At 51.7% G+C, this 13,010-nt stretch overlaps 1 protein-coding gene across 1 annotated transcript; it reads left to right on the top strand.

Moving 5' to 3' along the window:
* Positions 1 to 9,052: 9,052 nt before the first annotated feature.
* LOC125521675 (expansin-A4) lies at positions 9,053 to 10,829 on the top strand. The gene is made up of 3 exons (XM_048686727.1): positions 9,053 to 9,358; positions 9,457 to 9,769; positions 10,063 to 10,829. The coding sequence occupies exons 1-3, from the start codon at positions 9,220 to 9,222 to the stop codon at positions 10,364 to 10,366; spliced, it is 756 nt and encodes a 251-aa protein (XP_048542684.1). The 5' UTR covers positions 9,053 to 9,219; the 3' UTR covers positions 10,367 to 10,829.
* The last annotated feature ends 2,181 nt before the right edge of the window (positions 10,830 to 13,010 follow it).

Here is a 13,010-nt window from a genome sequence, read left to right as displayed (position 1 = left end):
GAGTTGAGGTCGGTGGAGCTCCAGGGGGCCCACGAGGCAGGGGGCGTGCCCAGGGGGCAGGCGCGTCCCCCACCCTCGTGGCTAGGGTGTGGGCCCCCTGGCCTTGATTCTTTCGCCAGTATTTTGTATTATTTCCAAAAATAAGTTCCATGGAGTTTCAGGTCATTCCAAGAACTTTTATTTCTGCACATAAATAACACCATGGCAATGCTGCTGAAAACAGCATTAGTATGGGTTAGTTCCATTCAAATCATGCAAGTTAGAGTCCAAAACAAGGGCGAAAGTGTTTGGAAAAGTAGATACGACGGAGATGTATTAGCGCGGCACTAAAATTTTACTTTCGCTCTAAGCCGCGGTACTACCATGCCATCCTGGCACGGTACTCCCGGGACTAGGAGCAGCACTTAAATTTTAGTCCCGCGCATCCGTACGGTACTATTGTTGTTGTCAAATCTCCCAAGTGGCAATTACCCAGTACTAGTTCTACTTGTTTCACCTGTTTTCTTGTGGTCTATGCATTGATCCTTCTCGTTTCTCTTGCGTGTTCTTGTGTTGTGTGTCATAGGTGGTGGCTCTGGTTCCAATGTCCATCGTTCGAACCCCATTCGCGACACGGGCTCGAAGCGTCTGCACAACCAAGATGAAGCTCCAGAGGGCTCCAATGCCCCCAACAAAGAACCAAGTCAACCACAACCAAGCAGAAGGAGCCAGCAATGAGCATGGATGAGATGCCACTTGCTGAGTTTGTCAATCGAAGGAAGATCAACCCCTATGTGAATCCCCGTGCAAACTTCAGAGGGAATGATTTGTTCTGGACCAAGCAGCAGTATCTTATCTATTTGGATGTGATCAAGGCCAAGCAGAACCTCTATGTGGACATGCACTGGATTAACATGCATCATATGAGAGAGGATAAGCACCGCGCCTATTTTGGTGAGGCTTTGGACCCGGTGGAGCAGTTCGAGATTGAGGACTTGATCACGTTCCACCTGGACTTTGACCCTGAGATTGTGGCTCAGTTCTTTGCCACAGTCCACTTCCACTCTGATGAGGAACAGACTTTGACATGGATGTCAAATGGACAACAGTTGACCGCCAAGTGGAAGGACTTCATGGATCTGCTACATGTCCGTGATGAGGGGCTCGACAAGACCATTGATGTTCGCCCTCATGCCAACTCCGATTCTGCTAACAAAGACAAGCTCCTGCCATACTATGTTGAGAAGAAGCTTCCCAGTGGCAAGAAGACTTGGGTTCTGAACCCATTCCTTGACATCATGCATCAGATCTTCCGCAACACCCTCTTCCCATGTATTGGTGACAAGGACAAGGTACATGCCTATCTCGTGGATATGATGCTCATTTGTGAGGAGGCGCGTCGTGCTCAGATGCAACCACTTGATGTCTCACATATCATGTGGTGTGAGTGATGACCCACAAGTATGGGGGATCTATCGTAGTCCTTTCAATAAGTAAGAGTGTCGAACCCAACGAGGAGCATAAGGAAATGATAAGTGGTTTTCAGTAAGGTATTCTCTGCAAGTACTGAAATAAGTGGTAACAGATGGTTTTGTGACGGGATAAATTGTAACGAGCAACAAGTAACAAAAGTAAATAAGTTGCAGTAAGGTGGCCCGATCCTTTTGTAGCAAAGGACAAGCCGGAACAAACTCTTATAATAGGAAAAGCGCTCCCGAGGACACATGGGAATATCGTCAAGCTAGTTTTCATCACGTTCATATGATTCGCGTTCGATACTTTGACAATTTGATATGTGGGTGGACCGGTTCTTGGGTGTTGTTCTTACTTGAACAAGCATCCCACTTATGATTAACCTCTATTGCAAGCATCCGCAACTACAACAAAAGTATTAAGGTAAACCTAACCATAGCATGAAACATGTGGGTCCAAATCAGCCCCTTACGAAGCAACGCATAAACTAGGGTTTAAGCTTCTGTCACTCTAGCAACCCATCATCTACTTATTACTTCCCAATGTCTTCCTCTAGGCCCAAATAATGGTGAAGTGTTATGTAGTCGACGTTCACATAACACCACTAGAGGCTAGACAACATACATCTTATCAAAATATCAAACGAATACCAAATTCACATGACTACTAATAGCAAGACGTCTCCCCTGTCCTCAGGAACAAACGTAATTACTCACAAAGCATATTCATGTTCATAATCAGAGGGGTAATAATATGCATATAGGATCTGAACATATGATGTTCCACCAAATAAACCAACTAGCATCAACTACAAGGAGTAATCAACACTACTAGCAACCTACTAGCACCAATCCCGGACTTTGAGACAAGAATTGGATACAAGAGATGAACTAGGGTTTGGAGATGAGATGGTGCTGGTGAAGATGTTGATGGAGATTGCCCTCTCCTGATGAGAGGAGCGTTGGTGATGACGATGGTGATGATTTCCCCCTCCCGAAGGGAAGTATCCCCGGCAGAACAGCTCTGCCGGAGCTCTAGATTGGATCCGCCAAGGTTCCGCCTCGTGGCGGTGGAGTCTCGTCCCGAAAAGTTCCTTCCTGTTTTTTTCTCATCGAAAGACTTCATATATGAGAATATGGACGTCGGAGAGCCACCAGGGGGGCCACGAGGTAGGGGGCGCGCCCTAGGGGGCCCCCCACCCTCATGAGCAGGGTGTGGGCCCCCTGGCCTTCATCTTTGGTGAGGATTTTTCTTTATTTGTTTTAAGATGTTCCGTGGAGTTTCCAGACTTTTGGAGTTGCGCAGAATAGGTCTCTAATATTTTCTCCTTTTCCAACCCAGAATTCCAGTTGCCGGCATTCTCCCTTCTTATGTAAACCTTGTAAAATAAGAGAGAATAGCCATAAGTATTGTGACTTACAGTGAAATAACAGTCCATAATGCGATAAATATCGATATAAAAGCATGATGCAAAATGGACGTATCAGTGAGCTCCGGTTTGCGGTGTTCAACCGTAAGGTACCCATCTATGGTCCTTACCTGTTTCACCTGATCTCGAAGACTTGGGAGAAGCTCTATCCCAATGTTGAGTTTGAGGCCCCCGGCTAGACCCGTCACGAGCCCATAAAGCTCCGCGTCAAGCCTAAGTGGGCTAACACCACTACCAGTCCTGAGGCAGCAGCTGCTCAGATGGATGTCGATGAGGATGGGATTGAGGAGGAGGAAGCGGATGAGGACAACTCTGCTGGGTATGCTCCTCCCTCTACTGAGCCCTCATGGGCTAAGAAGCTGAAGGCCAAGATGAAGGCCTTGTTCTGCATGCAAGCCAAGGGGCAATACAAGACTCATGTTGCTTCCAAGGAGAGTCGCCGCCGCGACAAGAGGATCTTGAGGACGTTTGGCGAGGACATATCCAGTGGGTCCGAGAAGCACATCACTCCAGAGGCCGAATGGATGGCGAAGCAGTGTTACAAGTTGACTGATTCTCAGGAGGAGCCCATCCCCATTGCTGAGACCGACGAGGAGCATGACGAGTGATCCTTTCAGCTTGAGCCAGCACTTGTGTCGTAGGTGTCCTCTATGCCTTTTTGGTGTCTCGATGCCAAAGGGGGGAGAGTGTAGGATTTGCGAGTCGTGTGTCGTGTTTCATGGTCTTGTCACTTTGCTTTCGTTTCGTTGAACCTCGTTTTCTTTGGTTTGGTTGTGCTTGTGAGACCTTTCTATCATATGGTGTAAGACATATGCACTCTTGCATACCTTATTGAGCCTATGATATCTTGTGCCCTCTACTCTATGCTCATAGTTATTATCCTGCTTAGTGTTAGCTTTATCATTGCAAGATTTGCCTTGTCTATAAAATATAGGGGGAGTGTTGATCCTAGTATGTGTGTCGTGCAGTCCAAATCACTTCTCTAGTTAGCACACATCTAGGGGGAGCTCATATATATTTTATAGATGTGGGGTTTGCCCATGTTCGTTTTTATCTCCCTTTGTGCAAATCCCGTATTGTCATCAATCCACCAAAAAGGGGGAGATTGTAAGGGCATATTTATCCCTTAGTTGTTTTGGTGATTGATGACAATGCTTTTGCGGACTAATCGTGTGCATGGAGTATTTCAGACATATCATGACTAGGCACAAGACGATTTGGTTCCCCTCGAAGACTATTGAAGACGGTGTTTCTCTATGTTTCTTTTCGGTGGATTTGAGTCATAGGAAAGTCATAAGGGGGTCCGCTTTGGAAAGGTTTGGGTGGAATCATCACGTACACGTCTACTCCTTTTGCGCCACCTTTCCTTTTGCTCTTTGGATCATCCTCCGTCTCTCCTTGTCTATGCAAAATGAAGGTCTCCTAATGTTGCTGAGCTGGGGCATGCGGTAGTACTGCTCCTTGGAGCGGTAGTACCGGCCTCCGGCGCGGTAGTACCGCAAGTGCTCACGGTAGTACCGCACCTCGGGAGCGGTAGTACCGTGGCCTCAGGCCAGGCGCTGCTGCTAGTGCTGTAGTAGGGGTGGATGTAATTTTTTTTTACATCCGCGCATACGCGGTAGTACCGCTCCATGGGCGCGGTAGTACCGTGCGCTCTGTTCAGGCTCAGCAGCATGAGCGGTAGTAGGAGTGGATGTAATTTTTTGACATCCGTGCCCTATGCGGTAGTACCGCTCCAGTTCTGCGGTAGTACCGTGTCGGATTTTTGCATGGACCAAAACTCAGTAGAAGTAGTCACTGATGTATTTTTATATGTCCATGCCTTCCCGGCCTAGTCCATTCCTGCCTTGCGGTAGTACAAAGGGGGCGCGGTAGTACCGCGCCAGTGGTTCTACCGCTCCTTGACTTGGCGCTTCAGGACTGGTCTTAGGCCCTGCCGTGGCAGCGATAGTACCGCGGTTTGCCGCGGTAGTACCGCTTGTTTGGTGCGGTAGTACCGCAGGTCACGGGCTGGTTAAGTGGATAACGGTTGGATTTGTTCTTTCACTATATAAGGGGTGTCTTCTTCTCCAAGATGACCACCTCTTCCATCTCTAAGCTCCATTGTTGTTCTAAGCTCCTTTTTCTCCCGATCTCCTTCCCTGGCCGATCAAACTTGTTGATCTTCTAGGAATTGGTTGAGAAGGCCTAGATCTACACATCCACCAAGAGATATTTGATTCCCCCACTAATCCCTTGCGGATCTTGTTACTCTTGGGTGTTTGAGCACCCTAGACGGTTGAGGTCATCATGGAGCCATACTCCATTGTGGTGAAGCTTCGTGGTGTTGTTGGGAGCCTCCAATTAAGTTGTGGAGATTGCCCCAACCTTGTTTGTAAAGATTTGGTCGCCGCCTTCAAGGACACCAATAGTGGAATCACAGCATCTCGCATTGTGTGAGGGCGTGAGGAGAATACGGTGGCCCTAGTGGCTTCTTGGGGAGCATTGTGCCTCCACCGCTCCAAGCCTCCAACGGAGACGTACTTCCTCTCAAAGGAAAGGAACTTCGGTAACACATCCTCGTCTTCACCGACTCCACTCTTGGTTATCTCATCCCTTTACTCGTGCAAGCTTATCTTGTGTTACTTCCCTTGCTTGCTTGTTTACTTATTGTTGTTGCATCATATAGGTTGCTCACCTAGTTGCATATCTAGACAACCTACTTTGATGCAAAGTTTAAATTGGTAAAGAAAATCTAAAAATTGTTAGTTGCCTATTCACCCTCTCTAGTCAACTATATTGACCCTTTCAAAGAGGAAAGGGACCGTGATTGTGAACAAATTAGTGTTTGAGGGCCTTTTTACAAATATGCACGACTGGTTGTTACTCCTCCTAGTCCCTCCTGTCCACGTGGTCACGGTCAAAGAGCCAAGTAGGCAGGTCAGCGCTGGTCAGACGGATTTAGGACCTCGAATGAACAACTTAAAAATATTTAGGACCCAGACATGAATTTTGAAAGAATTAGAACCTAGTCAATACTTTGGTGAAAGAATTAGGACGGGCCATGCATTACTATTTTTTCTCTCGCCTCCATTAATCACATGCATGTGACCGGGCATAAAAGGTGAAAAGTGAGGGACGTGACTGCGTGGGTGGGAAAATTGGGAGTCAAAACGGGCATGCATGGATGTTGATTGGGCGTGTCCGCGGACGTTTGAGGGGCCAACATTGTTCAGTCCAGTCGTAGATGCCCTAATTCACCTTATTTTCGAGCAATGTTGTTTTTGTTCGAAAATAATCAACTTTATTATAAAATTTTATCGGAAGTACAAAACATGTCAAACATAATAAAATTGCATCGGGACTCCGTGACTATCGAACGACCACTACTATCGTTCGAAGGAGCCGCCGACGTGTCATCGTCGTCGCTCCCGTAGCTACCGGAGCTGGCTTGACCTTATCGATGACAGCTGGAAAATGTTCATGCATGTGCCCCTGAGGACCAGAGCCATGTAGCGGCAATTGTTGTCGTTGAACCCTTGGATAGATCTGAAATACCTGACACAAAATCTCGCCACATGACGCGAAACCCTAATATCACCGCCCCAAGAAGATGACAAGAATCAACGCCGGAGCTCCGTCAACTACGTCCCGACGGACGAACTCGAGGAGGATCCGAGCCCGAAAGACAAACTCGAAGAAGCCCCGGCACCCCGAGTGCCGCGCCTGTGAGGATTAAAAACTACTAACCGGAGCGGAGGCATCGGGATTCTGGATTCCCATCCCCTCCACCGACCGCCGGAGAGGCGGACAAAGGTGAGGCGGATCCACGAGAGTTTAATTTGCCCTAGCCGCCTAGGGTTAGGGGGGCCATATTTCTTTTCTTGTATATAATCTTGGTTTTATATGTCCATCTATTTTTTTTGGAATTGTTTGGATTTATATGTCCATCTACATGTAGAAAAGAAATTGTATTGAGAATAAAGGAGAAAATATATTTACCCACAAGAAAAAAACGAAAAAAAGATGTATTTATCACCGACAAGCAAAGGATATTCTTGGCAATCATGAACCAAGAAAGATTAGCCAGCAGTGCACTCCTACACAGTCACGGTTACACAGCTAAGGAAGATTAGCCAGCAGTGTACTCCCACACAGCCACAACTGTGTAACGAATCAATGCGTGACTGTGTTCGATAACTACATACGGAGGAAGGAGGCTGGGAGATGAGAGCACAGGCTTCCGGACTCTCATTCCTCGGAGACTTTTACCCGGGGGTTCCCATCGGCCCAAGATCCTGCGATCTTTTTCGTCGTGTCCGCTCCTCCCACACACACTCACAGGGGTGTCGCTGCCAGAATCTTCACGTACAACAGCGCCGCTGCGCCACACCGCTCTGTTCCTACACATGGCCTGAGAGTATATCACCTTCTGTGAACACTTGCCGCTACATTGCGTTACCTTTGATCGAGAAGCATACCTGTGCTGTGCGTGCTGCGTCTGCGCACGAAGTGGATTTGAGGATAAGATGCAATCATCTTCATCTGGTGGACCTGCATCACTGCACCAGCCGGAGGCCGGCGGAGCAGCGCCACAGGCGAAGTGAGCGTGGAGCAACTGGTCGGAGCGTGACGGGTCCAAGAGGGATGCCAACGGACGAACCAACGGGGTGGCTAGCTAGTGACAGACCGACAGGGGATTAGCTAGCCGCAACTCCCGGGCGGCCATGTGCGACTAACATGGCGTGGGGCTGGCCCTGGGAACTGTTGCTTTCTGAAACCGATGGCGGAGCCGAGCGGCGGAGGTGGCCGCCTGCTTGACACCGGCGAGGTGCGGCGGCGGTGCCATGTTACGTGTAGGCGACGATGGGAGGGTCAGCGTAGAAAATTTGTAAGAATCGCCGATCGATGTAAAGACTCGGCCATGCATGCATGCATGTGCATCCTGCATGAATGAGCAGGGTACCAAAGCTTTGTCTGAAAGCTGCTGTTGGATTTACGTGCACATACACTGCTCGGGCCTCGCTCTCATCTACACAGGGCCGAGCCATGTTACGTGTCCCGTTCACGTGAGCGGCCATGTGCGCTCCAGTCTTCAGGAGCCCACACCAAGGTTTTGCCTGTTCAAACCTTAATTGAGCATCCACCTTAAAGTTAGCGTGCGCTAATCATTGGAGCCGGTTGTTAATCACTTCAGTTGAGCATGCATGGTTCCCTTGGTACGTGTGGGTGGTGTGCACAGTACGTACGTTCGTGTGCATGGCACATTGGCATGGCTGGCTCCATGGGCGGGCCGGGGCAGCTTCATGTGCCGATGTGCGTCCTGCCCCGACAAATCCACGATTTCCTTTTTGTATCCGATGGTCCAGTGTACTCCCGAGCAGGACTAAGTTAAGTGACCCGAGATTAGCAGTGGAGTACGTTTGGTGGAGCTGCATGGCTCCCACTGCAACAATACGTTCGTCGAACCATCCAACACAGGCAGCGAGTTCCTGGACCATGCATGCAGCTGCTACTTATCCATCCCAAGTAGTCAAGTTGGGCTAGGTCGGCATGCACTTGCGCCGTTACGCGCCGATCATGAGTGGATTATCATCACGTAGTATCTAGTAGCAGACACGCCATGCCGCGCTCGCACCGCGTGGCCGAGCACCGTGACACAGAAACACGACCGGATTCCTCCCTCCCTAGCTCCCTCCGGCGGTCCGGCCCTGCCACACACGGCTACGCGCGCATGGTGGACGCGCCTTGCCGCCCATGAGTTCCACGGAGTTAAGGCACGCTGTGCATGCATGCGTGCTCTGCATCCTGCCCATGGCCGAGTCCTGCATGGTCCTGGCTCAGCTAAGCGGCCGGCGAGAGCCATGTGGGGAGTAGGGCGCCGCGGGACCCCACGGCGACTCGTCGCGCCACCAGTCCACCACACACACGCGCGCTCGGCCGGGCAAGCGGTTGGTGCCCGTTACGTACGCGCGCGCGCGCCCGATGCCAGCCGAGGACACTCGCATGTGCGCCTGATTTGTATGTATTAACTGCCGCGCGCCCCCGTGGCCGTGGTCACCCCGCACGTCAGAGCCGGCCTTCAATCTCCCATTTTCCTCTCTCTCCCTCTCCCACTCATCAAATAGTCAGGAAAAAAGAAGAAGTGATATTAACCTGCACGGCCCCGATCGAGCTTGCAATCCAACCGCCACCGGCACCGAGCTTTACTTTGGCTATATATACCCCGGCTGGGAGGAGGTAGCTCCTCACTGCCAACCAGCCATTTCGAGCCTAGCTAGCTTTAGACGCCATATCCCCTCGAAAGCTAAGCTAGCTTGCTGATACAGGGAAGCTCTCCCTCTCTCTCTCTCTCAGCAATGGCGGGCACCGGTGCTCTCTTCTTCCTCTTCTCCTCCTTCTGCCTCCTGGCCCGGCAGGCCGCGGCCGGCGGGTACGGCGGGTGGCAGAGCGCCCACGCCACCTTCTACGGCGGCGGCGACGCCTCCGGCACCATGGGTAAGTCCCCGCCGCCGCGGCTGGCGAATGCAATGCGTAAACGCCTGCCACACAGACACAGACACTCACGCGCGCGGGCTGTTTGTTGGGTTTTGCAGGCGGGGCATGCGGATACGGCAACCTGTACAGCACCGGGTACGGCACGAACACGGCGGCGCTGAGCACGGCGCTGTTCAACGACGGCGCGGCGTGCGGGACGTGCTACGAGCTGCGCTGCGACAACGCCGGCAGCTCGTGCCGGCCGGGGTCCATCCTGGTGACGGCCACCAACTTCTGCCCGCCCAACTACGGCCTCCCCAGCGACGACGGCGGCTGGTGCAACCCGCCGCGCCCCCACTTCGACATGGCCGAGCCGGCCTTCCTCCACATCGCGCAGTACCGCGCCGGCATCGTGCCCGTCTCCTACAGAAGGTGAGAAGAAAATCAAAAAAGTTACAGTGTACCACGACCGACCGATCGAACCGATGGGTTAAATTGACCGGGCGTCGGTCGGCTTGAGGATACGCGAGGACCGCGGTTGGTTCGGCCCATAAGTTTGGGCGGGCCACACCGCTGCAGATATGTGATACGGTGCACGCCGATAGGCAGGCCACTGTCCACAGTACTTACATCGCATGTGCTGCGCCTTGTAATGTCGCAGCTTCACTGTCACCGTGTGTCACGTAGTGCTAATCCTGCATGTTACCCCTTGATCGATGGAGCAGGGTGCCGTGCGTGAAGAAGGGGGGCATCCGGTTCACCATCAACGGCCACTCCTACTTCAACCTGGTGCTGGTGACCAACGTGGGCGGCGCCGGCGACGCGCAGTCCGTGTCCATCAAGGGCACGCGCACCGGCTGGCAGGCCATGTCCCGCAACTGGGGCATGAACTGGCAGAGCAACACCTTCCTGGACGGCCAGTGCCTCTCCTTCCGGGTCACCTCCAGCGACGGCCGCACCGTCACCAGCAACGCCGCCGCGCCCGCCGGCTGGCACTTCGGCCAGACCTTCGAGGGCGCCCAGTTCTAGTCCGCTTCCTCCTCTTCTCTTCTCCACAAGCATAAGCGCTGGAGAGAAGAGACGGAGCGCTATATTCAAGAATTATTTTGGCATTCGCGTGCGTGCGTGCAGGAGGAGGAAGAAAGGCCGGCCGGCCTCTTCGTTATAGTGAAGGAGGACGCTCCGGGCTACGCTGAGGCTGCTAATTAGCACCCGCTTAGACGCTTTCCTTCTCTCGATCAAAGTCTCAAGTTTACTGAAGACTCGAACAACCATCCATCAAGTACCGTACCGTACGTAGCAGCTTGGCACTCCTTGAAGAAGAAGAAGAAGAAGAAGAAGAAGAAGAAGAAGAAGAAAAGAAGTTAATAATGGCAGTAGTTATGATCAGTACTAGAAGTACCTTTGGTGGTTTGTACCAGTACTAATTTGTACTACGGGGTGGTGGCCCTTGCGATGAAATTGAAGATTTGCAAGGCCATATTTATGGATCCATCCATGTTCTAGCTAGCTAGCTACCTAGCTGGCCACCCGTAGCCTCCATAGACCGAGTGCGGACGGACTTTGGCTGTTTGCTGGGCTGTATCTTGTTGATGGTCACTCACATGGGCGGGGGACGCCTTGTGGGGCGTCCATGTCGTGCCTTTTCCGGAGAGGAGCCAGGGACAGCGCCCGTCGGTTGCCGTGCTCCGTTTCGTGTAGATGATAGGCCTCTGCAATGGGTCTGATCATCCATCGTCGACGGTTGCGTGAACGCCTCCGCACGCTCAAGTTTGTCGTAGGATCGGCTCTCCTTCTGAAATGGCGCCATGGGAGCTTTCGAGGTACGCTCATAGAGCCCTGGTGCCGTCTAGGGGTGTGATTTCGCAGTCCAGAATTGGGCGGGCAAACCGCATCTTCCAGGGCTGGCGCGCTCGTCCTGAAGATGGTGTGCTGGCGGGACGTGATCGGGCGAGGACGAGAGCGTCCCATCGTGTCACGTTATCACGTACGCGTGACTATTGTTTCCACCATTTAGGATCACTGATGTGGTACTTGTAACTGCTCGTCATTCCTTCGCTGGACAAAATTAGCGCTCGACCGTAGAATTGTGGGCATCTTTCTCTACCTCTGATATGATAGCAACGGCTGAGGGTTTTTGTCGCCGTGACCGTGTTGTCGGTTTCGCTGATTTGACAGCAGCTTTGGAGGTTGATGTTGAAAGGATACTTTTTTTTTAATAATCATTTAAAAAATAATCATATATATTTCAGTACACAAATGTATTACAAAGAGTACACATATGGTCATCACAAGAGACATACATAGATATCTTGCAATATTGCACGAAAGACTTCGCACGAAGTAAACTAGAATTTCACTTCGGCAGAATCTTGTGCCACGTCAAAACGTTGCCCACAACCGAAAGGATAGCTGAGAAAGAAGAAATCAGGTTCAAGGTGAGGATAAGGGATTTACATAAGATTCCTGTGAGAACTGAAATTACCACAAAAGATTGCCGTCTCTATGACATGCAAGCAAGAGGAAAAACTTTGAGTCTGTGGATATTGGCGACTTAGATGGAAATGGAAAAGATGATGCCCCTTTCAAGATGTCTAAAGTTGCTTCTGGAAGAATTGCTCTTGAAAGTTTGTCCTTGAAACAGTATGAAAATGTGATTGGAGGGAACAAAGATACTACTAATATAGCTGTGGGAATGGAGTACATTTGGTTGCTGATCCAAATGCTAAGATCTGCAGCCTTGTGATGGGGGAGGCTCCTCCTCCCGGTTTGCGGCCCGCCCTTCCCCGGCGGCCGGCGGCTCGCCTGGCGTAGTCCGGCGTTCTCCCCCGGCAGCGTGCTCCTGTGGAGGTGGTTCTGGGAGGCCTCGGTTGTGCCTCCGCCATCATGGCCATCAGATTTGTCCGGTTTGGCGCAGCGGGATTGCGGCCTGGGCTCCTCCAGCTCGCTAGGGTGCGCCCTGCTCGCTGCTGTCGGGGGCCGGCTGCTGGGTCCCATTGCAGTGCAGATGCAGGAGGCCGCTGGATCTGGCCCGTAGGCTGGCAGGGAGGTATGGTGCTGGTGGCTTTCTAGTGCTGCCGGCGCAGTGGTTCTATGAGAGGTGGGTGGGCCAGCGGAGGTGCAGTTTGTGGGGGTGATGGTGGTGGGTAAGCTTCGGGCGAAAGCTTGTCCGTTCTTGCAGGATGACAGCGTCGGCATCCGTGGACGTCATCTCACCTCTCGGGAGGCGCCGCTGTGTAGACCTGTATCCTCTGCAACCCTCGGATCGTGCTCTTCGGGTGAAAGCCAAAGGCCCGACTGGGTCAGGCGAGGGTGTCATCATTGTCGCTTCCCTCTTTGGGGCATCACCTTGAAGAGCAACAGATCCCATTTGTGCGATCCATGGGCCGGACGCTCGTGACATTGTGGTCGGCAAATGTCCTTCTGGCAATGTGGATGTCTTCCGCGACTTCTTGTGTGGCAACGATGATGGCTTCGGGTGGAGCAGGTTTGCAGCTAAGTTTTGCTAGTCGGTCTCATCCAGCGTGTTCGAGGGGTCATCGGGCTTCACTTTGTCTTTCTGAAATCAGAGATGCTGAGGAGGGCCTTGTGGCGACGATGACACGAAATGAGTGGCCGGTTTCGATGCTAGCTCGGCATAGGCCCATCGCTTTTCTCTTGTGATGCTCGTCGA

The sequence above is a fragment of the Triticum urartu genome, chromosome 1, assembly GCF_003073215.2.
Source record: "Triticum urartu cultivar G1812 chromosome 1, Tu2.1, whole genome shotgun sequence".
NCBI classification, from domain to species: domain Eukaryota; kingdom Viridiplantae; phylum Streptophyta; class Magnoliopsida; order Poales; family Poaceae; genus Triticum; species Triticum urartu.
Note: the sequence above shows the minus strand (reverse complement) of the source record. Positions and strands in the feature narration are given on the sequence as shown.